Here is a 26,427-nt window from a genome sequence, read left to right as displayed (position 1 = left end):
AAGATGATCAGCAAAGATCTACAACAGAACTCAGAAGATAGATCTTTCCTAGTTTAGTATCCTGGATTATTTTATTGTAGATCTAGTCTGCATCAGCAAACCAAAATCATCAGCCTATTCACCTTCTTTTAGGAAAAAAAACTGAAGTAATCAAAGCAAAAAGATTTCCTTTTTTTCAATTGTAATTTTAGAACTGCATAAGAAGACAAGAGTAAAACTTTAGACTCAAATTTACAGAATCTGCCTCTTTCAGATGTAACAGATGACGTGCTGTGTCATACTAACAGTACTACCAAATGTCAGAAGCAAAACTAAGCACACAACTCAGAAGAAAACACACAACAGGCAGACACCCTTGTGAATGCCCTGAACTCCTGCATTCTTGCTAAAAAATTCTATCCAACTGATATAGGAGACTCATCAGCATAAATACGTGGAAAACTCTGCTTTATTTACATTTGTTTTACTTTTAGTTCTCCACATCAGCGTATTGGTTGTCACTCTGTGCAGAGTGACATCTCCTGACAAGGACAGCCTTTGTAGCACACCACCACATTCTCTTTCCACAGAGCTACATATCTGAATGCCTTCTCCCTCTCTGCTTAAACCCACAAGTCAGTTACTGGCACTGCTCAAAACTTTTTTCACTAACATGTAATCTACTGTACACTCAATGTCTTATTGACAGTAATTCTCCTTAACTTCAAAATCTGCCAATCCTCCAAAGTTATGTTTATGCAAGCCACAGAGGAAAGGGAACATTAGAGCTGCAAGTTCAAAGTTAGTTGAGCTGACACAGATGTATCTTGAACATAGATGACTGTCTCCAGGATAAAACCAGACTCCATTTAAAAAGTTTAATTCTGTAACACATAGCAAATAAAGAGGTTATGCATGAAATTTTGTTTCATTAATTGATTTTTCTCTGGATAAATCTAGAGATCACTGCATTTCCACTACAGAACAATACAAAGATTTGTTTGTTTGTTACTTGGGAAGAGGGTGAACATGGTGACACAACAACTAGATCTTCCATTGATTAAGTTTACAACATTAATTACTACACCCAATATTTAAGTCCTGAAAGCCCTGCACAGCACACCACACAGATGTTTTGTCTCTATGCTTTAAGGAATTGCCAGATTCACGAATGCAAAACATTGCAGTTTTTTGCAACCCTATTAAAGCACCCAAGAGCACAAGAAAAATTGCCAGCACAAAAGCTTTTCTACAAGACCTAGAAAGCCCATTTTCCTAAATTAAGCAATTGTTAAACATCATATTTTTGTATTCTACTTTTTCAGTAATATAAATCTGCAATTTCTATAGAAAGACAGATTACTACCCTTTAGGGATGATGTGTTCTGCTGTTTTGCAAGTTCAAAAGCTGACCATGCACTTTGAATAAACCTACAAAATTATAGGAATTAAGGTAATTATACTTTATTTTGGCAAACTATTTGTTGAGCATAAGAAGAATGATGTTAGGGCTTGAATAGTGGCTAGCATACACCAGTCTGAAAAACTTGATAGAAGTACACTCCAGAAGGCAAAGAAAGATAAAAGTAGTTAAGAATTGAACTTGAACCTGAGAAGAACTTTATAAGGAAAAGGAGTTTCCACTATCCAATGCCATACTACCTAAATATCATCCATATTTAAAATAATAATAATAATTTTCGGTGACCCACATGGTAAACATGTCACATCATCACTTAAAACTGAAACATCACTCAGTATTTAGCCAAGTATCATTCAAGTATCTTACATCATGCATGTATTTCATCACAGACATTTCACCAATCTTTGGCTCTATAACTACAGAAAAGCTTAAATCTTCAAGATGTTTACTTACAATTTTGGCATTCTTCCCACTTTTCCTCAGTTGCTGAACAGCAAATGCATGTTCGACATTATCCATTGAAACTCCATTAACCATTGCAACACGGTCATTTTCTCTAAATGAAAAACAGTATGCAGTATAAACACTGTATGCCAAGCAGAAAAATACTGGGGAACAGGTGTTCCTGAAGAAACTACACGTAGAATAAACTTACTATACAGACAGCTATAGATATCTTGAGAATTAAACAGTTAGGAGGTTAATTTAAGTTACCATTGTCAAACATGAATGTCCTGAATCACAACTTATAGTTTGGCACTTACTGTAGCAGTCCTTCTGCTGGGCCTCCTTTCAGCACATCAGAAATAACTATCGATGTCTCACCGCTCTGAAAGTGGGGATTATCTCTTCCTCCAGATATTGCAATACCAAATCCAAATCCAGGTGCCTACAATGTAGTAAGAGAAATACTCTCATTAATATTTACATGTCACAATTCACATTATTGTGTCAAACATGAAATGGTCCTATGGAACGAATACAACTTTTTGGAAGAAAGAAGGATCAAATGAACCATGCAGAAGACTCTGCAACTCAAGAACAGGAGAAAGATTAGAAAACAAGACAAAACAACCAAACTACCTTTAGAAGTCAGAGAACATATCAGATTGGCTACCTAATCTCTCCCAAGTGCAAAATATCAGCATTCCCATTCATATTTTTATGGCCTGGGTCTCAGACTGTCATCACTAAGACCTCCGTCTTCAGTAAGCATAACACGCCATACCACTGTGTTGAGATACCGATTCAAAGCCATACCACACTTTCTTTGAGGCTTCCCATTATGGTATTCACCCAGCTTGACCTCACTTAGCTCCAGAACTGACAGGATCACAGCACACGATAGTATGACTGCAGGCTCAGTTCTTAAGAATAGCAGCAAGATCACTTGTACCACTAAATACATCAAAACCTTGTCAGCACTTGCAAATCATCTGCATCTTAACAAGAGCCATTTGCTTCAATCTTCCCCTCTAGGGCGACCTGCCACTACAGCAAGGTCAATGCCTCTGAAAAGTTATTCCTGTCAGGTATTTCAAGATATGACAATTATACTTACATTTCTGCCTGGAAGCAGTGAGGGTGGGAAATAATCTAAATATAACTGTTTTGCAAACTGTCTAGCTCTTCCATTATCGCTCAGAAAACAAATATTGGCAGGAAAACAATCTATTTCCGTTTAAATGCTACATTTTGCTCAAGAAGGTATTCTGAAGTTTTAGACTGTGCAGAATAAGCATTCACTGAAAGGAAGAGACTGGGTTTTAGTCAATTCCTCCTCCATTTCAGAGTAGCATGCGCTCTGTGCCAGCAGAGTTATTCCTTTCTTTTTTCCTCCCCCACCCCCACCCCTTCTCCAGACTTTTGGACAAACACAATCCAGCTTCAGCAACAAGGTTTCTATCCCCGCAGTGGCAGCAGAAGCAACACAACAGTCTGCATCAGGCTGCCACACACACGATGTTTGTTCAGCTTTTCAGACAGTAGATACTGATCAAAAAAACTGCTTCTCATTTCCCCAAAAGAGAGAGGATGTAGAGAGATGGTCCACATTTAGCCAACAGGCAGTGAACAGGACCATACAGTATTAAAACAGAGATCTGGAGAGCCATTGCTCAGAGAGAGATTTCAACAAAGAGCAAGTATTGTTGCCAGATATGAAAGAAATAAGGTTGCTCTAACAAGCTAGAAAAGGGTCTTACTGCTTCTTTTACCTTCATTCCAAACCTTTAAAGCAGTCCTGGACAGTTTTCCAAGAGGCATTCCAGCCAGATCAACCAGAAATCATGGCTGGGGTTCAGGAATGGCTAAGAGAAACTCTGCCATGCAGCAGAACAATTTAAATGATCATGACGACTGCTTATTACCAAAACTGAGGTTTTCTTTGGGGCTTTTAAATCGTCTATGAGAAGAATACATAATAGCCTATGAAACACGGGATGAGAAAGCTTTTCAAAACACTAAGATTGGCAGGAGCCGATTCTCCCCTTTCACATGCTAGTGTTTTCTCCTTCAGTTTTCCATTACTGTAACAAAACAGAGTTTAGTTCACACTACACTTGGTTGGAGAGAGGGAGGGAGAAGAGAGATAGCCAAAGATATTTATGTGAGACTTTAAATATTCTCTACCTTTCCTTAAACCATAAGCACAAAATTCCTTTTCGTATAGTCCTCCACTCATGTGGAAAGAAACACAATCATCACACAAAATCAGCAGATACAGACATTAACTGTAAACCTTATCTTGCTGCTTGCCATTTCCCCCTCCCTCAGAGCAGGCCCACAAACCTTACCAACAACATTTTAAAAAAGACTAGTTCCATACTTTTAATTAAAATGTTCTTACCTTCAAGAAACCCTGACACAAGTCAATCTTATATACTGACAATATAGTCAAAAGAAAAAGATCCAACCGGCACAGAGGTTTTCTAGTAAGATAAATTGAAGTCTTAATAAATACTCCAAAACAGAAAGTTGAAATCCAATCCTAAGCCTTTTTAAAAATTCACAAGTTGAAATAAGGAACCTTGAAGTAAACCTCAGGCTACCGCCCTTCGTTTAATCCTGCTGCCTACCACCATCCTAGAGGTGAATGATGCACTGAACTTTCCCCAAGAGTTGGAAAACTTCACAGGTTCCCTGACAATCTCTTAATTTGGTAGCTGAAAACACTAAAACTGATCACAGATTACACAAAATACAAACATGTATCTTAACCAAAGCTGTAAAAAGGTTTTTAAAAAAATCTGCTGCCACATGAGCTCAGCTGCCAGCTGCTGCAGTGACAGACCAGGGAAAGGCGGTGGAGTCCCCCCCCGCCGCGAGACCGGCCGGGACCGCGGGAACAGCGCGTACGTAGCCTGGCACGCAAACACGCGCAACCCGTGTTCCAGCAGTGACACAAACACGCACTGCAGAGCGGCATGGCTGCCCCTCAAAATCCTTTACACTTAAGCATACAAAATCAGAAGATCTCTCAGTGAAAAGTAAACTGTAGCTACCCGATAAATTTTAACTGAACCCAGGGCTAGCTCAGTCTCTCAATAGCTAGGCAGGGGTCCAGGAAGTTAGAAATGGAGTGAAGAAAAAGGAAAGAAATCTTGGTTAGAAGTTCAAAGCCCCTGGGATTCTTTCCCCCCCCCCCAAAAAAAAAATTCCACCAAGACTCCTGCCAGTAGTGCTGGGTTTCAGTAAAGCAGTGTTAAATCCCAGCACAGTCTGACTCCTTCTATGCTCCCTTCCAGACTCCAAGATACCCAAAGCAGCTGGATCAAACAAATCTCATGTCAGCACTGTATCAAAACGCTAGAAATGACATGTACATACTGCAACTACTGGGATTAAGTATGTTCTGTCCCTAATTTGCAATGACATCGCTGGAAAGTAAAGGTCATAGAAAGAAAACTTACAAAAGAACAAAAGAATAAAGCTGCATTCTTTAACAAGAACTCCCTAATTAAGGCACTCCCTTGTCTTTTGTAAGGCTCATCTTTCAAAGATCAGCATCCTAGGCCCTTTTAAAAGGGCCATTATAGGATCAAAACAACATGCTCAAAACAAAATGTATACCCTTCAAAATATGTATCTTCTGAAGTGCCATTAATTGGTTAATACAGAGGCTCTGCACATAATCATTAAACTGTCCCCTGAAAAAATGCAGAAACATTTTAAGTTTTTTTTTCCTCCATACAGACAGATAGTGCACTACACATTAATAAAAGCCAATCAGTAGACTACACAGATGGTTAGAATGCCATATCACATAGGACTTGGTAGTCCAGTTTTTTGGGTGTTTTTTTTTCCTCTTTAAATAAGTTTCAGAAGCAACAGCATATAAAATACCTACTTTCCTAAAATGTAATGTTTACTACTACCAAGACTGTTTGTTTTTATTTATATATATTTATATATTAAAAATGTCTGTATGTATATATATGTGTGTGCGTATACATATACACACACAGACACACACACGCACACACACAGAGTTTTGTCTACTCTGATGGGACCCAAGAAGAATAAAAATACCCTACTCTGCCATAGGCAGGAGCAAGTGAATTCTGGAGATCAGCACAGGTTTTCCCTGGTGTAACCAGACATAACTAGTTTGTGCTTGCAAAGACAGCAAACAGAAAGTAAATGCTGCACTTGCAACATTAGCAGAGGAGACCTGAAGATCCCTTAGAAGCAAGAGCAGAACCCTGCAAAGACACTACTGCAAACATTTAAAAATTAAGATAAGTTTTGAACACTTTCATGTCTGGTAGCAAATAATTAAAAGCTGCTAACAGCATATAGTTTAAGTTCCATACACAGAAGATCACTGACCCTAAAACAGAATTCAGTTTACTTAGTAAGTATTGTGTACATGTGTGTGTATGTGCGTGTGTGTGTTAAGGTGCACTAGTCAAAGGTTAGAGAACAGGAATCCCTGGTGTGTGTGTGTGTGGGGGGGTGCACTAACCCACTGCAGCCCAAGAATCTAAACTTTTATATTATGTAAATTAGCACTACAAGAAGGTGAATTATCAGTGCTGGATGTGCTACTGGAATTCTCCCACAGTGAAACCAATTACCAACAGGACAGAAATATGAGCCTCAAAAAACTGGAATAAATGCAGTCAAGAATATTCTGTATCTTTATGAACATACACACACATATTATCTAACAAAACACTTGAACTTCCCTCCTGTTATTGAGGCAGCTCATTATAGCAGATGTTAGTGGACCTTACTAATTACCTAGCTTTAATCTAGTACCATTAATAAAAGCAAATTCAAATGGAAAAAGTACAATTACAGTGATTTCTTTGGGGCAGAAAGAAGGGACAGAGACTTCCCTGCCATTAAAGTAAGACCAGTAGAACTGGCATCACCTCTGGACTTCTCTCTCTCTTCTAGGGATACTTACTATGGTTTTATATTTATTTATTCTGAATCACATCTGTTCCACTGCTTTGCCTAGCTTCATTTCTGAATGCAAATACTAACAGAACATACCAAAAAACAAAACAAACCAACCAACCCACCCCATACAAACCACCCCACACCCCTAGGATGACTCAGGAGCTTTGCAGACATTCCAATTAAACAGGAAGCCAATACCACGAACTCTAACTTAGACCCACTCCAGTGGGAACGCCACCTGGGTTAAACGTTCATTCATTGCACTGCTCGCAGCCCACTCACTGCCCTCCACTGACGCAGAACCAGAGGATCCCTGCAGGATCCCTCGCTGAAGGCAGCAAGTTCAGCTCAGAGGGTTTTCTGGGGCAGACAGTGGCAGGTTTCTAGCAGTGCTGTAGCTCAGTCGAGTGGAGCCAATGAACTCGTACGGAAAATACTCCACAGCCACTAAGTGGCATTTTCATGCTACGCAATCTATTAACTTCTAGATATCTTGAAGTATAACTGAGGGCAGGATGTACCATTTTTCTCCTTAAAACTAAACTGAAGAAACCTCATTTACTTGATAATCTAACACTACAAGAATGTCACAAAAATCAAAATCAAAGCCCCACAAGCAAACATGGAGCCACTCTCCTAAAACCTCCTTCCAATGTTGACACATTCTAAATGGCAATTTGTTTAATAGCATAAGAGTTATGGTTTTGTTATCTGGCATGTGAAAATATTTTGTTTCAGTATTTTTTTTTAAATGGCTAAATTCATGCTACCAAAGTTATTATAAGTACATGCCATCAATTTTCAGCATCTGAATGCAAGATACTCAGCTAGCAAAGCAGTTAGACCAGCACAGTAGGCAGAAGTTTGGCACATAGAAATATCATAATCAAAATTATAAACAAATCTCTTTTTTCCCCTCTGTACCAGGACTTCTGACTTCCTTTGCTGCAAGTGAAACCAAAGATATGATTTCTAGTTGCTCATTATTATTTCAAGTTTTGTTCAAGTTAACACCCTATTGCAATATTTCATTATTCTGTCATGAGCTGGCTGAACTCATCATTTACAAGTTTCACTGAAAGTTACTGCTTAGATTAACCAGAGAAATTGTTTTCTACTGCAGCTTAACAGAACAAGACAGAGAGAGAACTAAGCTACTGCTAATTCTACTATCAATCTTGTATTGCTATAGCTTTTTTGTTTGTTTTTTAAATGTAAACAGCACCGATTTAATCATTGGTGAAAGTAAAACAATTTAAGCCAGGTTTACACAGGCTCCAGGGATGAGCGGCCACCTTCAAGGAAGAGAAGAAAATATCAAGAGTAATTACATATAAAGATAATACTTCTTGCTCAAGAACGAAGCTAAAAATTGCTGGAAGAATAGCCTAGGAAGTATATCGCTGTGTGTTTTCTTTTTTTACTTACATTTTTCCTTCAGCATGTGTTTCTGGTTGCATTTAGAGACAGGGTAGTTTGTAAGGTGACATTTTGGTCAAAACCCAGAATAGCTGCTCTCTTCTCCTTAAGATGACAAGTACTAAAATGGTTATTTTGAAGCAACCTCATTAAACGTATTAGAGTCAAGAGAGCGAGCTGTACAGAGAGTTTGCATTTTATCAGACCAGCTGATCTACTCTTACACTTTTAAGTCACAAAAGTCCATTCATCTATAAATGCTATAATTCTAAAAAGCTTTGATGCTATACTGAAGAATTAGAGACAAATAATATGACTTGCTCCCTTGAGAAAAATTTCTCTTATTATCTCCCTTCTGTTGGAATAAACATAGCTACTTAAGCAAGTATTTCATGGTCACCTTAATACTGAGCTGCTGCCAAAAAGGGCAGCCCCACCTTGTTCCAGTGTGCCCTAAGCAGCTTGCTCCCTATTGTATCCCCCTTCTCTTTTGTATAGCTTCATGATAGCCAGATCAGGAACTGATTTAAATTGAGTAACTCACAGAAGAAGAGCCAGTCTAAGGGTAAAAGTTGTCTCTACATTTACTGAGTCCCAATGCACATTCCTTAGTGTAAGGTGCATATTCCTATCACTCAAATCACCATTTTAAGCCACTAATTTAAAAAAGTGACAAGCAGATAAGGAAGTTTTGAATGCTCTTTTATTTATACTGCACTGTTTTATGTCTCTGCAAATGAAGTTTTAAACATATTTAAGTATAGTCACACTACAACCTTTATAATGTTATATAGCCTTGCAATGCATGAAACACTGGTTTCTAAGTACTTTCAGTGATGTGCAGAAGTAACCTAAAGCTTGGCTTTTGACACGATTATTTGTAGGCAGGCTTATCTTTGAAACCTGACAAATGGACAAATAGAGCTACTATCAAATGCTGCTTTTACAACAGTTCTAAATTTAAACAAAGGAATATGACGGTTTCCTTTGCTTTTACTTCCTGACATCTGGCTTTTCCCCTATTGTTTTCAAAAGCTACCAGTATCCTGAGTTAGGCACACACAACTAATTGTATTAACTTACCCTGTGAAGAGTCACTGTGTGTTGTTCCCATATAGCTGTTTCTTCCATTGTTGTGCTCTAAGGAGAAGAAAGAAAAAAAAGAGATCAGATTTCACTTTCAATAGCTATACTAAACAACTGTATAATACCACAAATAGAAGTTTGCACTCCAAATTAACATTAATACTCATACTGATTAATTACAGAAAAGTAGGGCTGGCTCGTTCATTACCTATTTCCTGTTTTTATACATCAGATCTGAACTTTCTGTGTTGTTTGGGGGTGGGGGGAATAGGTAAAATAAATAGCTTTTTAATCATTATACCCATACTACTAATGATGTTAATCAATCACATTAGTCCATTTAAATCACTTAATTCCAGTCCTTTTTTTTTTTTTTTTTTTAAACTTTAAGGCACATGGTTTATGCAATTTTACAAAAACAGGAAGAAATTAAATTCTTCTCAGAGCTTTATATAGCAACTTTAAAGAGAAGGACTACCAGAAGCATTTGTGACGTCGGCTCTCGGTTGCTGACTAAGAGTGCAGTAAACGAAGCTGGTCTGATGCCCAGTTTCAGTGTTCCACAGTTATCGGATGTATTGCTTTACCGATTTACATACTTCCTGGTTTTGTGAGCATTCCACCTTTTGCTTGTCCTAACTGCACACATTACTGCTAATTCACAAATGCCTCTCTATAGATTACAGTACCCGTGCTACTCTATTATGCATACAGGTCACATCTAACAGACTCTGCAGTTCAGCGTACACCAATTTCTTAGGCAAACAGTAACACTGCGCAAATAAACAAGGTCCTATGTAAGGGAACAGGATTAAATAGCAACTTTATGACAATATTTACATACCAGCATTTCTGCTCTAAAGAAAAGACACTTGCACCACTTAATTTGCCACAACAAGCAAACATTTTGAAAGGGAAGATGGGGAGATGGGAGGAAAAAAAAAAAAAAAAAAAAAAAGGAAGAGCCAGAGGGTTGGAAAGAAGCCGAAAGGCACCTCTATCTCACAGAGACCAGCAGGATCCACTGGGAGATTTTCTATGTTTCCAGAGGGAGTACTCTGTGTTTTGCTCCATGTCCTCTTCTCATAAGCAAACAATCTACTAACTAAAAAACTAAATCACAACAGGAACATCTCTGAAACCAATTTAAAGGACTTAAATAAATAATAAAAAGACCCACAACCCAGCCCTCACCACCTACACACAATTACAGCAACTCAGCCACTACAACAAAAATATTCAATACCACTGCAAACTTTGTCCAGTTTCATAACTGGAGACTTTGCAACAGATTTTAAGATTCCTTAAATTTCTTTAATAATTAAAAAACGTGAATTCTTCTCATGGTCCCCAAAAGTTGTTTTCAAATTTCATACTCTAATTTCAGTTAGTATGTGTTAGAGTATTGCTCATTTTCTTTTGCTGGATTCACTTCTCCTAAAAGTGCTAGTGCAACTTAATTGGGAGACATGTGATGCAAACAGGATTTCCCCCCCCTCCCCCCAATTCAGTACCCTGGTGCTTCTTCACATTAGAAATTGACTCAACTCTAACCCCAAACTAGATTAGGACTAATTATGTTTCTACATAAGAATTTTAAAGAATAAGTGAAATATTTTAAAAACAATAACAAGTTACACGCACAAAGCCATCTTTGAAACAAAACAGAACATTTGTCTGCTAAACAGTTAACGAATACTGATTTTCCTCCCCATTTGTGATGCTCTCATTCTGTCTTACACTTGGCAGGAGTTTCCCAGGCTAAACAGTTTCATTCAACAAATAAAGAACCAAGTAAACTTCTACTTAGGAATAAAAAAGCTTTTTAAGTGGCTCCTGTTCAGAAAAAGGTGCAATAGGAATGTAATAGAGGACTGTAAATGTTGCAACAACTTTGTATTATAAATATTTAATACTAAATACACATTTTCATCAAACAGGCTGCCCCATTTCTACCCACATCAGGCTAGTCCAAGTATCAGCAGAAAGGTTACCCCAGCCCACCTCCTGCGTTTGCGCTGGCAATGCCGCGCAGGCCCACCAGGAGCTCAGAGGCAGTTCCTGCAGCACAGAGCTCAAGCTAGCGGGCTGGCGAGCAACACCGTGACCGCTCCGAGCACTTTCGCCTCGTTTTTGAAACCAGGTACACAGGGGCATGATGCAAACACACCAGCTGGTTCTGGATATAGCAAGGACTGATAATACCCAGTTGAACTAGCTACGTACTGCTCTCACTGGATCTGGGAGGAGAACTGATAAACAGGCAGGAGGAATAAGATTAAAAAGAACAGGTAAACAGTTACTAAGAAAGATGAAGACAACCTATATAACATTTCTGAAAACTGTGGGAATACTTATTAGTTAAATTTAAAGAATAATAAATATTTTAGTGGCTGGTATTACATGTAATCTCATCAGCCTTTCTAGAACTGGACCCTGTGTTCACTGCCTCAAAGCTCAGCCTACTGACCAGAGCTGCTCTCTTCACCTTAACTAGTGCAGCCAGACAAGCCAACCCCCTCTCTTACCACATCTCCACCTTATTTTCTCCCCATTCACCCCACAGAAGCAAAGCTCCAGTTTATATTTCTGATAAGGATTAAAAACAACCCACTAAAATTCCATTTGAAATGTCTCAAAAGACAGAAGAAGATACTATATCGCCTTCGCCACACTGACTATTACCCTGAATATTCCAGTGTCCATTAGCTTGAGCGACTGAGGGACAAGTGCAATCGTTTACAATTCAGCATCAAGTTTCAATATTGGACACTGCATTCTAGTTAATTGTTGACCTTAATCATATCATACATTAAACTATAAGAATAGCTAAAGCCACCATCTGACTCAAACTAGATAACTTGCTTCTCAACTTATCACTCAGGAAGGAAGAACATGCAGTTGTTCAATTTACTCTGCCCTTAACAGACTGAGTAGGTCATCTCTAATACTTGTAGAGATTGCGTTGGGGTAGAGCAATTAGCTTAATGACACTTACTTCACAGATTTAATATATTTATATATACATATGCACATATAATAGAGTTACAGCTTCATGCCATAGCTTCACTTAATTTTCATTTCATTCCTGTAGAAGCTCAATTTGTCCTTTTCCAGTGTTTTCTCTTCGCCATTTTCTCCCCAACACTATCTTTGCTTCTCTACTTACCTACTGCTATCACCTCCCCCGGTTTTTTCTATGATGACCACTTCAAATTCACAAGACTTGGAAACATCAAATATCCATTAGTTAAACAGCAAACCAAGTCACTCGCTCTGCCTGTCCGCATAGTCCAACCAAGAACAGCTAAAAGTTCAAAGGAGGCCTGAGCTGAGTTGTTGGCTTTGACACAGACTCCTGCATGAGTTAGTTTTTCTCATCTGTAAAGCAAAACTGCATTTGCTCACCAAAAGACCAAGAAGTTTGATGAAGATCTGAGAAGCACTCACGCTAAACGTCAGTAACTGAGGGAGAACTGGCTCATGCTGTTCTCTGTCGTCTGAGCTCCCTGCTGTGACACTGCTCTTAGACTACATGCTAAGTGCTGTGTTTCATGAAGAATTTGAACTTCAGGAATCCTGTAAGGACTTGAGCAATTCCCAAATCTCTAGAAATGGGAAACCTGGCTTGTAAGGTTTGTTTGTTTCAGGGTGCATTTTGGGGGAGGAGGTTCTTTACTGATATTAAGAATAAAAGGAATAGAAAGACTATACGAGAGGGAGAGTATCACAGATTCAGCATCAAAACTAGTTTATTTTGTGCTTGTACTTTAATAAGGCGAGGAGTTTCCTTAAGCTGATCCTATACATCTTTACACTGACAGCTACTCCTGCAGATAGCAACTTGAAATATATATATATTTTTTCTAAAGAATAGTCATACAGCAGGGTGCAATTCCTCAATATGCAAGCAAGACAACTTACAATTTGCTCAGTGTCAGATTTCTGGAACTCCCCCAAATTGTGTTCAGCTTCATCTTTGATAGTGCTCTGAGATATAAATGTCTCAAAGTAACCACCTTTCCAGAAAGTTCCTGTTGTGGACTAAAGGGGTCCTCTGAAAGAATACAAGCAATTTTTTGTTGCCTTTCTCGCCTTCCATTTCTTTCTCCATGCGTGTGTTTGGGTGCACGTGCGTATGCGCACACGCACACCACATGCGCACGGCCAACTTTCCCCAAAGGATTAACTTGGTACTTCTGCATCAAGATTTTCCTTCGAGCATTATGAGGGAGGAGGAGCCTTGCTGGGGGAAGCTGAAGCCGGGCTGTCACGTTGCCAGACAGGCCAGCCCATCCACCTCTTGGGCAGCCAGCAAAGCTGCAAGCAGCAGCTGCACAGGAGCTGCCCACGGGCTTCAGAAGACACTTCAAGTTCACATTTGGAAAGATCCAAATCCCAGCCACAGAAACTAGCATTTTTAACTACAATAATGCAAGGTTCCTGGGGTAAAGGTTCTTGCAAGACAACATTTACTTCTTCAGACTTTTACACCTGAAAGACAGCTCAGACCAAGGCCAAAGTTTTACACGATCTAGCAGTCAAAAACAGAAGTGCTTTCTAACCTTTGTTTGGAAGTCTAAGGGGACTTTGCTGGGGATTATCTTCCTTGTTTATTGAACTGAACTGCATTTGCAGAAGGAACCAATTAACTGTGTCAGGAATAACAAATTAAATTTTAAGCAATTATTTGCTCAATTATGATTGAATTTTGGCACATTACATGAGGCCGAACAAGTTTTTAAATCACATAAGAAAATAATATTCTTAACCTAATGTCTTAAAACAATTCAGCAATGATTTCCTATAAACAATGAATGATAAATTATCAACTCTTCTGTTATACATTTCTACAGTATGAAGACTTACTGGTTTTACTAGGTTTTCAACATTTACTAGGTTTTTAGTTTACTGGTTTAGTTTCCTAGGTTTTCAAAGAAATTCGTATTTAATATCAACCTTAGAGCAGGCAGATTTTCCTCTAGCCAAAGCAAAACTAACCTACCTAAGGAAGCAGAGAAAGTACTTCTAGCACCTTTACAAACCTGGTTTTACAGATCAGCACTGACAGCTGTCAGGCAGACAACAAAATGAAACAACTACTTCTGCAACCTCGTGGGACATATTGGTTCCTGCTCCCCCATTCCCAAAGCACAAGGGGGAGGAAAGCTGTCTGCAGCGGACACAAGTCCTGGCTCTGCCCTCAGAATCACAGCAGGCAAAAGGCAAGAAATCGCACGACCAGGTCAGGAACTGAACCCAATGAGCTATGCTGTCCTTGCTCCAAGGTTGCAATAGCAAGGCTGGAGCTTTCACATAGCCTTAGTCCCAACAAAATGCTGGCTTCTAAAAGCATTGCTCCTAACTGTCCAGATAAATCATATTAATCTTGATAAATAATTCCCTGATCCTAGAGAAGTTTGGAATAAGGAGAGAAAGCAGGACTGGTATGGAGCTATATCCAAAGGAGGCAAGTCTATACTTAGGCTCCACAAAAAGACAGAGAAGGCCTACCAGACATTCACACACCTCATCTACCTTGCTGCATTTTTTATTTTGGTTTTAATAAGCCTCAGAATTCTATTTGGGAAGTTTGCTTCAGCATCAAAATGCTGTTGAACTTCAAAAGTTTTAATGGTTTAATGCAGAATTAAATACATTTTTTATTTTATTTGTGGGAACAGAAACTGCAAGTTAATATTATAACAATTACAGCATTTGGAATTGCTATAAGACCTTTTGCTTGTTTGATATCTGGTTGCTGATACTTATTCACTAAAATCACCCAGAAAACTGAATCTTCCCTCAGCTAGCCAAAAGCCGGGAACAAAGAGGTTATGCCCCCACGCAAGGTCCTTCTGCACTAACTAGAAGGAATTAGTGCAATGAGGACAGAATCTTATTATCAAACTTCATTTTATCAGCTGGGATTAGAGCTTTGTCTCACAGTCTTCGTATGACATATGCAATACCCTGTATCTACTCTACAGACTACCTTAGAAATACCTAAGCTATTTCAAATACTGGAAGCTGTTACAGTTTCAACCACTGGAGCCAGCGCAGCCAGTCCCAGAGCAGCATACTCGCAGACGGGAGAAACACAGCACACTGCATGCTGCTGAAGCTTGCCGTTTACACTCAGAGCTACAGTTTATCTACACAACACTTCGCAAGCAGCACACCCTTATTTCTTTACTTCATCATCACTCTTTGCTGTTTCCATGAATCTGTTTTTGAGAAAAGACTCCAGTTACCCTCAAGAGAGGGTAGACAAAAGAGTTCAGGGACTGTTGCAGAGACAAACTTTGCCCACCTAATGCTCCTTGATTATACCTTTTACACAGCAATGTCAAATGGAGAAGAAAACACTAAAGCATTTTTTCTGAGATCTATAGAAGGAAAAATTCTCCCCAACACTGAAGCTGAGAAGCTATTCTTTAATCTCACATTCTATGTGAATGCAAATCCATGGAACTCACTCTTTTGGAAGCAGAAATATTAATTTTATTCCTTCAAACAGGCATAGGAAATACCTAAGAGTAAAGCAGCGCATCTCAATATATTTATTATTGCTTATTTCATACATTTCATAGGTGCTGACCTCTAGTCAGAGTTCCGCTCCTCCCAAACACTCACCTAACCAACAAGCCACCTCTTGGAAAGCTAATAGCACGTAAAACACATCCTGCTACCTATATTTACCTTCACCTGGAAATTTTTAGAACTCAAAGTATCAAATTAAGCTAAAACTGATACTAAGGATTATTGACAATGATCTTGGTATCTCAGCTAGATGCAAGGGGTGTAAGAGTGGCTGCACATATTTTGGCTGGAGTCCAGCTGGGGCCTCACATAATGCTTGGATAAATCCATCCACAAGATGAGGCACATCAGAAAAATGTATTTGGCCTCTTATACAATAAAAGTTATAAGAAAGAAAATAGCAACTGAATGTATTATGAGAAATGTTGCTATATCTGGGTATTAAAAAAACCACCATTATTAAAGCTGTTCTTCAGCTGATAATGTGCTATCCAAATTAGAAAGAGATGTACAGAACTCTAAGTGGTGTATGTTAACAAAATGAAGTTAATGTTATTTAGATCAAGCTAACAGTACAAAGCCTTCAGTACAATAGTATATACCTACTGTTTGGACAACAGGAGGAAGCCATCTTCTGTATTACGAACCACAACCTTGACAAGAAAAACTAGAATAAAATTTATCACAACAGCCAGCCTGTTACCCTTTTCTGCTCAATTCATCCTATGCTTCCACAATCACATGCCACTCCATAGGATACAACATTACTAAATACAATTTCTACTGCTTCCTGTTTCACCCATTTCTAAGATTACTTGCTGTATCTTTTTTTTTTTTTTTTTTTTAGGCACAGATATTTTGTGTATCTGAAAACCCTTAAATTATGCTAGTTCTCTTGATGAGTTTGTGTCAGACATTTTTGCTCAGATTTCTGGGTAAAAGCTCAACTTGCTCCAAACTATAAACATACTCAATATCCTACCCATCCCATGCAACACCCAAGTTCTGTTCTAGCATGCTTCAATTTTTCAGAATGGCCTCTCAAATCCAAGCCTCACATATCAGACAGCTCTCTGACCTCCCAGGCTCACAAAATTTTTTTGTTGTTCATGGATACGATACATAAAATAGTGGACCCTCTTTTCATAGTCGTCAGACATGAGAAATCCCTAACCAAGGACCAGAGTCCAGAAACTGGGGAGATATTTGCATATTGAAGTAATTCAATACTGGATTATAGATCCAATTATATCTGTGTATTTATAGAAGCGTTTATGACACAAAGCCGAGCAAATGTCATGATTCATGAATGGCAGAAGACTGATGCTCAGAACCCCACAACAAGGCAGCAAAACAAGCCAGAACACAAGACCCGAATGCAGATGTATCTTGGTGCTCTCGGGTCAGGTTCCTTCAGACGCTGAAGTAGCCGGGTACCACTCAGACACCCTGGTAACAGGATCAGCCAGCAGCTACGTGAAACCCAGGAGCTTCATGAGCTCTAAGGCGTGGGAAAACTGTGCTTGAGAATTTGGGATCCTTGTCTGTTTTGCTTCTTTCCACTTTGCTTTCCAGATGGCAGTGAAATCATGTAGGATCACAAACTCCAAAGTGCTGGCAGGCAGCATTTCACAGATCATGACTCCAAGCCAGCATGCTAGCAAAATGGAACCAAAAACACAAGAAGGGAAAGGGTATAAAGAAAAAGAAAGCAAAATGATAAGCTGTATTTCAAAAGTGAGGATGCCAAAGGAAGGAACAGACAGACAGCTTGCACTTAGCTTGTTTGTTTTTCTGAAGTCATTTCTCCATCCTGCTGATCTAAGTGTCAGTATTATCAGGAGGTAAAGACTCCAAAATTAAAATATAGTTTTTATATATAATTGAAAGCATTTATTTTCTCTTTAAATAAATATCACCTTCTAGTTCAGAGCTGATTTTTCAGATGAGCACTTCAAAACCAGAATCTTCAAAAGACTTAATTTGGTATTTTAATTCTTTACATCTTGGGATGCAACTTAGCAAGCACTTCTTTTAGCAAAAGTAACTGCCTCAGAAGCACATACCGCCCTGCTGCTGCTTGTTCCCATCCCCCAAATATTCCTGCCTTTCAAGTTATAATGGTTTAAGTGTTATGCTAGTGTATATGTTAATGTGATCACATATGACTATTTCCAACCTTATCAGTTCCCCATCAGTTCATCTCACAACTCCATTAACAGTCACACTGTTACACCTCAGCTCAAACCAAAATATACTGTATTGGAGTATACAGGTAAAGCCTGTAAGTGTGTATAACTGTGGCCACAGCTTTAAAGCAACAAATACAAGTTGGAATGGGAAATTCTAATTAGATATTTAAAAAAAAATACTGAGTGTGGTCAAATACTGGAACTGATCGTTGGACTAACTGAACTCTAGCACTCCCTTTGGACCTGAATTATTCTGTCTCTACATAATGGTCACATTTCTTGCACATTCCTGAAACCAAATCCAATCATCCAGCTACAGGCACAGCCTCCCTCACTGATCTCATACCCAGCTCAACTCTATTGTTTTATCTCTCAGTTAAGAGCATTCGTTGGAGTTCTTCCAGTTTGCTTTTCTGGGGTGGGGGAGAGAAAGAGCCCAAAATCAGTATCATGGAAAACTTAATCACATTATATTAGTTTTGTATCAGAAACTTAAATTAGGCTAATGTACCTGAATGTTGCTTTTTAATTAAAAATAGCAAAGTCCATATAAGTGTATGACATGACCACCAAAAAAACTAACAAGTGAATAGACATCTGAGTAGCAATCAAAGCACTCTAGCATCTCCCTTTATTTAAGCAGAATGCCTTAGTTTGTTTCTAACCCAGAAGACCATAGTCTAGTTAGCAAAGCACTGCACTGCATCAGTTTTTGATTGTTATACCATGGAAGTTTTTCAAACGAAAGCAGTCCCCAAAAAGAGGCAACACTATCCCATTAAGACAAAGCAGGGATGCTTTTCTGAGATCTTATTCAAAACTCTAATACCAATCAGACCAAATACATGTTCAAAAGGCTTGCATGACAGTTCAAGTTACAGACACAAAAAGTATGGCTTGCTATCTGCTTCAAGCTTGACAACAAAACATACAGAAGTACATGTAGGTTGACTTCTCCTAAAAAAAAAAAAAAACACCACACTACAACAAAACAAGACATTCACAAGACACATTAATTTATCAAGTTCTTCAGAAATTAAGATTTGGAATGGAAGCATTCCAACAAACACATGGTGCCTTTTGCCTGGTAGAAACAGTTGACAACTATTTTTGTAGTTGCAGAATTCCAAGATTTTCTGAACTTCTGCCTCAATCTCTCTATGAAAAGATAGATCAGTTTGTCTAGTAAGATTTTTAAAAGGTGCAAAATCTCCTCCAAGTCTCATCAACCCCAAACTTCTTACTAATTGTGGCAAAGAGTCCTTCCCTACCCAGCATAGCCACACACTCACCGTGGCATTTCCTCCCCACTGAAATTTGGATAAATTTGAATCTTCTTAACAAACAGTTAAGAGTCGCATGGCTGCTAAAGCACTCCCTAACAGCTCACATGGGACTTACATGTTCAAAGGAGAAAAGTGATGAGCCCAAGACACAAATGCAGGAGTTGAAAGAGGGGACAGTGAATAGTGTTAAATATTACAGCTAGTTGAAAATGAGTAACCTTTTTAGTTTGATTACAAAGTTGTCAGTGACTTTGGAGGAGAGAGTCAGGTAACAAACAGGCCAGTTTAAAAAAAAAGTGTGAAATGTATAACAACAGCTTCCTCCCAAAAATGGGATGCTTGAAAGTTAAAAGGAAAAAAACAAATTAAACCAGAAGTCAATGAGAGGGAAGGAATGAAGACTTAAGAGCAGCATTTGAATAGCCTGTTGGGTCAGATGCAGAGGCAGCCATGTGATTTGGATGAGAGAACAAGGTAACACTACGCTACACTGGTGATTAATGTTAATGCATTTGAAAGGCTTATTCAGCCATCAGGAAGGAAAACATTCCCAGTCTTTCTCATCAGGCAGGTATGGGAAGTACGAAACACTGTACTTTCTCCATGAAAAGGACCATCCCTGTCCTGTCAAAGTCTAGTTTTGTATTATTTCATCATGGAACAGAGTACTCGTTTACCTAGTTTCAAAGCACGAATCTTGAAGAAGGGGGAGAGGTATCTTATTTAAGCAGATACAGTTGAATACTCTCCAAATGACACTTTTTTTCCTGCAATAATTGTTTCCCCAAGATATTTATATGCACAAGTCTACTTCAGGATTTTCCTCCTGAAAAAACTTCCTAAAGCTAACACGTTAACTATCAACTAACTGCTGAAGCAAAAAGCCAAGAATAAAAATTTAAAAAAAGAAGAAATCCAAGTTAACACGCTACAATTGTCCTTATAATTGCTATATTATTCAATTATGTAATTGAATATACACATACACACACACTCAAAAACCAAAGTAATTTTATAAGTTACAGGCGTAGAATGCAAAAAGTCTTATTTAGAAATATTAGTCAATACTACCAGTATTATTTAAATTCTGGAAAATAGAGTGCAGAAGATGGAAGGAGAGAAGCAAGACCCCTTTTCTTGTCTGTCAAGCCATTATACTAGTCCAGCAGCCTGCAGACCTACAGATGAATTCTCATCTCCCAAACAGTTTGTTCCTATTGCTTAGTTTTTAAATCAGTCCTTTGCAACCTTCTTAGTTTCTACATAAGACTAATTGATTAAAATCTCTCTGCTACTGAATAGAAGAAATATGTGATTGTGAAAGTTCAGTTTCAGAATAACGGGCAGGAGGGGTGACGGGGGCCTGTGAATGAAGATGATGGGTTATTTCAGCAATTGTGTGAACCAACCAAGCAGGTGCTCAACAGTGTTGCAGAGACAAGGGGTAGCAGCCAGCAAACTTAAAGATAACTTTCCTGTCAAAGCCATAATATACATATAATCCTTAAAGCAGCACCTTCAGGCTGTGGTCTGCCATTACAAAGGGTTCAGGAGCAGCTACAGCCTAAGCTTATGGCTGCTCTCCTCCTCAGGGCAGGCTGTCTCCTCTATTTGCAAAGCTGCTCTGAACTGGGTCAAGGAATTGATCAGGATTTTTTTGGTGGTTTTTCTTGGACAAGCAGAGGGAGCAGGCAGGAAGAGAAGCCAACAAAAAAGATATAGGAGTCTTTTCTGGTGGGTTACTCATTGACTATGAATGTAGAAGCAGAACCCATACAGCAACAAGCACACACAGTCAATTGTTCCCATAATCCTGCCCACTTTGGAAGGAGCATCATACACCCCCCTGCAGATGGTGGGAAATGCAGCACAATTTCTCATTCACAGCCAGCTATAGAATTTTGTTTTGTTTTGAAGCTTTATCCTGGCTACACCACTATTAGAGTTTTGAAAAAATAGGGATGTGTTTTTTTTCAAAAACCAAAACAAGATTCGCAGTTACCAAAATAACATTTCCAAGAATATTATATGGAAAAGGTGTGTGTGTTTTTCCATCTTCCTATTTATTATCTTTCTTTTTCTAAATGACCTGCTTCCTTCTCTTCAGAAGCCAGAGCCAATAACAAGCACAAGCTCCCAAAGAACGAGCAATCCTGGAAGAACCAGGAGAGCATTTCCACTTTCTCCCCTCCCTTAGGACGACATGAAGCAGCAATGGACACACACTCACAAAAATCAAAAACAAGCCAGAAAAGCTTTTCTAAGAAGATGAGAAGTTGTGGTAGGAGTGAACAGCAGCAACACAACCAATTCCACTGGGCTGCTCGGACCAGACAAGGGGCCATAAACGCCTGAGACCCAGCCCAGCACAAACAGCTGCCCCGATTACATGCCTCCTCTCTGATGTCCTAATGGCAGCAATCCCACTGTCGCCTTGCACTGTGCCAGTAGTTTACAACTGTTTCCAATTTGCAGATCTCTAATAAAATAAGTACCATTTTTAAAAAGTGATGTGCATCCCACTTACTAAACTTAAGCAGCCTTTTGTCAGCAGCATGTTCTGTTCTGGGAGAGTTTTGTTCCCCTCCTCCCTGCCCCCCCCATCTGTAGACTGCATTCCCCTACTCCAGGTCCAATAACTATGAACTCCTACGAATCCCAGGCTGAAAAATTATAACCCCAGCCATCTCTTACTCACTGAGTCTGGAGACACCCCCAGCTTCCTTCTCTTCCAAGGCTAGGAAAGGAGACACAATGGATACATTTACTAAAGCAAGATGAAAGAATAATTGCTGTACAAGAGCCTTAACACTAACTTTAATCCAAACTGTCAAGGAATTCAGATTTGCATAACTATCACACCTTTCCCCATCCCACCCCACAGACATACAGCTAGGACATTTTCTTTCCTATTTCCAGATCAAAGTGGGGAAAGGGAGGAAGGAATTAACTAACATTAGCTCAAGAGCATTAACTGTTGACCACATCAGAACTTCCTAACAGTGTGTTGCCTTTATGCATATAAAGCAAAGCACTTTTCAAAAATTAATAAAATACTATCTTCTCACTGAGAGCTATCTGACAGACTTTCAAGTATTCTGACCATTCTAGTTGAACACACTGATTTTTAAATAAAATTGTTACTATGCAAATTTAGAAAGCTTCTACCAAAAATTGTCGACAGTCTTTCAGATCAGATAGCTTCAAGGACTTTCTGCAGCTTAAGCTTCACCTTCCATTTCCCCAATTCAGCATTTCAGGTGGTAACAAAAAAGGAAAAAAATGTAACTAAAACAAACAGTTCCATCATTTAACTTGCTTTAAAATATGTTAGCCTCACATGTTCAAAAAAACCCAGAAACCAAAGGTTAACCTTAAAATTGGTCACAAAGCTACTTTTGTATTTACACCAGCCCGAACAAAAAACCACACCCAAAAGCACATTTAAGTGGAACAAACCTCTCCCCCAGTGTCTCCTCAGCAGCTTTAACCATGTATCATCATAATTTCTCTTCCCACAAGTTGTGCATTAAGATGGAAAGTATATCAAAGATGCAGGGTTACATTCTTGACCAGACCTGCATCGTGTCCATTCGTCACCCCTCTGGAATGCACATTCCCAGCTAGGCCAGAAAAATACCAGGGCAGAAACGAGCGGGGCTGTTTTAAAATATGCCTTGTGCTTCTACCAGAACCACATCTTCTAACAACCAGGAATCACATTTAAAAATTAAGACATCAGTAGTTTGTAAATCCAAAGACCTTAAACGAGAGCGCTGTTCGCCATTGGTGAAAGGTATTCCAGTTCAACTCCACCTTAAAACCTACAAGTCACAGCTACAACCTGACACTCCAGTTTGCAAACTGAAAATGGACTCAAGTTTACACAATCTTCACCTCATTCCCCTTTTACTCCATTATGCTACAGAAAGCAGTTCCACTTAACTTTTGCATTCTGAATGTAATATTTTCTAAGAAAGCAGCAGAAAGTTAGACAAAGGGAAATAACTAATGTAGAAATTTAAGCCTTTTTGCCATCTACTCCCTTTTCTCATTAAGTCCAATGTTTTAGAGCAAATTAAGGCTTTAATTTACAACATAGTCCAAATTCACTGAAGAGTGACAAAGCTCAAAAGCAAGCAGGGAAGAAAAAGTGCACAAAAATCCGACCTAGCTGTGTTTCTTTTTCCTTTTGATATAAGATTTGTTCACGCATTGTTGCGTATTAGCACCAATCAGCTCCCCCCCCCCCCCCCGCCAACAAGTACTCAGTGCTGCAGAAGAAAAACTCCATTACACCTCCACAATCCTGCCCAACTCATGCCTGTCTTCCTCCCCCCACCCCCTTTTAAGGTGGGAGAACAGACATCAAAACAATCTCATTTCACCTCATGGTTGAGCTCAAGTTCTTCCAAGAGCAAAACTTGACTTCATTTTGGTTTGTACCATGGTCTTGCTCTTGGATGTTCTTCACCAATTGCTGCCCAAACTATGTGCCTGTGAGTTGCTGGTATCTGTAAGCCAAGGACCCACAAAGTCATTTTGGTAACAGCACATGGTCCTTTTTCAAGTCTTGGACAGATCAGCAATCTAAGAAAAGTTGATGCAGCAAACCTAAGAACTTTAAGCTGTTACAAGACAATACAGAAAAACATAGTGAAACACTCTTTTCCCATTCAACCTCTGCTTTAATGTTGCAACTACAAAGCAGATAAATGAAGGAAATATTTTAACTGCCTGGACGTGAATTCTAAGGAAACAAATATGTCAGAAAAAATGAACGCATTAAGTTTGCATTAACGTATACTAACTATTAGCTTGTGTACGCATACTGTACTGTTGCTATTTTTCCTTATATAAAAGTTATTTTAAATATGACAGAAACACAGCAATGCATTTTTTAAATTATTTTTTCCTCTTACTCTGTAAAATGTTTCAACCTTTAACTGAGATACTGTTTTGTTGACCACCAATTTTACTCTTCAAATCACCCGTAAGGAGCTGTAGAACCACGTCTTTTTCAAATGTTCTACAACTTTTGTGTATGTTGAGAGTGCACCGTCAACCGAAGATCCACTGTTCTCAAGCCATATTAATCTCAAAAGAATAAAACCAACGTACACATTACCATATTAATAGTGCAGATTACTGATGTATCCACTTACTATGTTTAAGCTTTGAGACCAATGGGACACATTATGCATATTACACAAGCGCCAAGTTTCTTGCAGGCCATGATTTTCCAAGCACTTAGAATGCTCAAAATTAAATTTTTTCACCTCCAAATTTATTAAATTCAAGTCTTAATTTTTGTATCTTGTTGATTAGTTGATTCTCTGAGTTCTGCTAGTAATACAGTTGCAGGGTTTGAACTACTTCTTCCAAACTGAAAGAAAGGCTATTGCAAAATATTAGGTATAGAATAGCTTAATATCATTTTGAACAATCTACAGTCCCACCTACCTACACAGGACACGTCATTGTATTCGTATCATTAGACCTCAACATTAGGATTGCTTAAAAAAATAATTTTGAAAAGTAGTATTTTAAATTTACTTAAGTTTTCTTTATTTTTAGGATACACTACATTTTCAAGACTTTTTCCTACTGTTACCAGAATTGGGTAAGCACTTTCTCCAAGATGAAATCTGAGTTTCTCATGTAAGCAAATGATAACCAAACACACACAACTGCAGTATGTGAAGTTGGCACTTGGAAGTCAGCCTAAACAAAGGCCAGTGCAGATCACTGAATCAAGTGTTTTTTGCTTTCTAGTGGGTTCACTTTGCATTTGGTTCCATTTAGATTCTGCAGGGTTTGTTTTGTTTTTTAAATAACGTTTGCAAAAATTAGTCTATTCCAGCAACAGTTAACAGTGTGACAACACTGAAGCTCATTTAGCATAAGCCACTTTTATCAATCCAAGAAAGAAGTATCAAACATGACCAAAAGTAATGCTCATAATTAAGTGAATTTCAGATGCCTTTGTAGAAGCATTTTAAAAATTGAAAAGTGAAAGAAGAAGAAAGTTAGCACACCCTGTAAACACTCAAAAAGAACCAAAATTACAGAGGGATTAAAAAAAAGCCGCGAATAAAACCCAGGAAATACAGGTAGTTTTCACTTTCGCTTTCATCAAGAATTTCTGATGAGGAAAGCCTACGCTTACTGGCATTGATAAGTAATAACCACAAGTTTCGCCCAGGCAGGCCCAAGGGCAACTGAAAGTCAGGTCATTTTTAGGGTATTAGCATTACAGTTCAACTGCTGGTGGCCCCTCAGCACCCTTTGCTAGACAGTAACAGTATTAGTACCACCTGTGACAATTTACAAGAGAAGCCTAATTCTTCCCCTATGAAGCAATGCACCTAAGTACCTAGTACAGAGACACATCAGGGAAATTACTTCCTATCGCAATCAGGTACCTTTTATAGGCAACAACAAACAAAAGAAAGTTATGCACATTGGTCTGATTTTACACAGATAAGACACATGAAACGAGGTATCGCAAACTAATCTATATAAAGACATGTCCATAAAGCAATAGCTGATGCCATGGCTTCAACAAAACACTGAAATAAGGAACATTTGATAAGCGAGGCAAGTGGAGAGGCTACATGCTTGAGAGAGAGACAAGACACAGGAGAAGCTGCTCACTTTCCCCCCAGGTAATCATCATTTCATAAAGCATACTACTTGATTGCTAGCTAAGCTATGGTCAAGAAATGACAAGCACGTAGAGCATTTCAGGAGAAGAGGACCTCTGAAAACAAAGCCTAAAAATACAGTCTGTCCATAACTCTTCAGACATGCTATCCCATCAAACCCACCTCTTGGCAAATATCTCCCATCTGTGCTTAATGGGCAGATGTCTTTTTAGGTTACTCAGCACATTTTTTAAATGAAAAAGCATGAATGACATTTGAGTTGTTTATCCAACCAGCTGGAAAAGAAATTGGATAAGCTCTTGGTTAACAGCTGAAATGCCTGTATAATTTTGGCCAGTGACCTGTTTATCCTAGGTTACAGCTACAGTTCATTCAACTGCTGCCCCAAAAGCTATCACATTACGCATCAGCAAGAACCAGAT

At 38.7% G+C, this 26,427-nt stretch overlaps 1 protein-coding gene across 4 annotated transcripts in view; it reads right to left on the bottom strand.

The window, feature by feature from the left end:
* Positions 1–26,427, bottom strand: part of TJP1 (tight junction protein 1) — an 85,262-nt gene that overhangs the window by 41,016 nt on the left and 17,819 nt on the right. For all 4 annotated transcript variants that reach the window (XM_067305893.1, XM_067305894.1, XM_067305895.1 and 1 more), the window contains exons 2-4: positions 9,314–9,370; positions 2,167–2,291; positions 1,856–1,958 (exon numbers count right to left, since the gene is read on the bottom strand). In XM_067305893.1, coding sequence (XP_067161994.1) covers positions 1,856–1,958; positions 2,167–2,291; positions 9,314–9,370 — 285 coding nt within the window. The remainder of the gene's footprint in view (positions 1–1,855; positions 1,959–2,166; positions 2,292–9,313; positions 9,371–26,427) is intronic.

Source organism: Apteryx mantelli, chromosome 15 (assembly GCF_036417845.1).
Source record: "Apteryx mantelli isolate bAptMan1 chromosome 15, bAptMan1.hap1, whole genome shotgun sequence".
NCBI lineage: Eukaryota > Metazoa > Chordata > Aves > Apterygiformes > Apterygidae > Apteryx > Apteryx mantelli.
The sequence above is the reverse complement of the archived record's forward strand: the minus strand, read 5'-3'. Positions and strand labels throughout refer to the sequence as shown.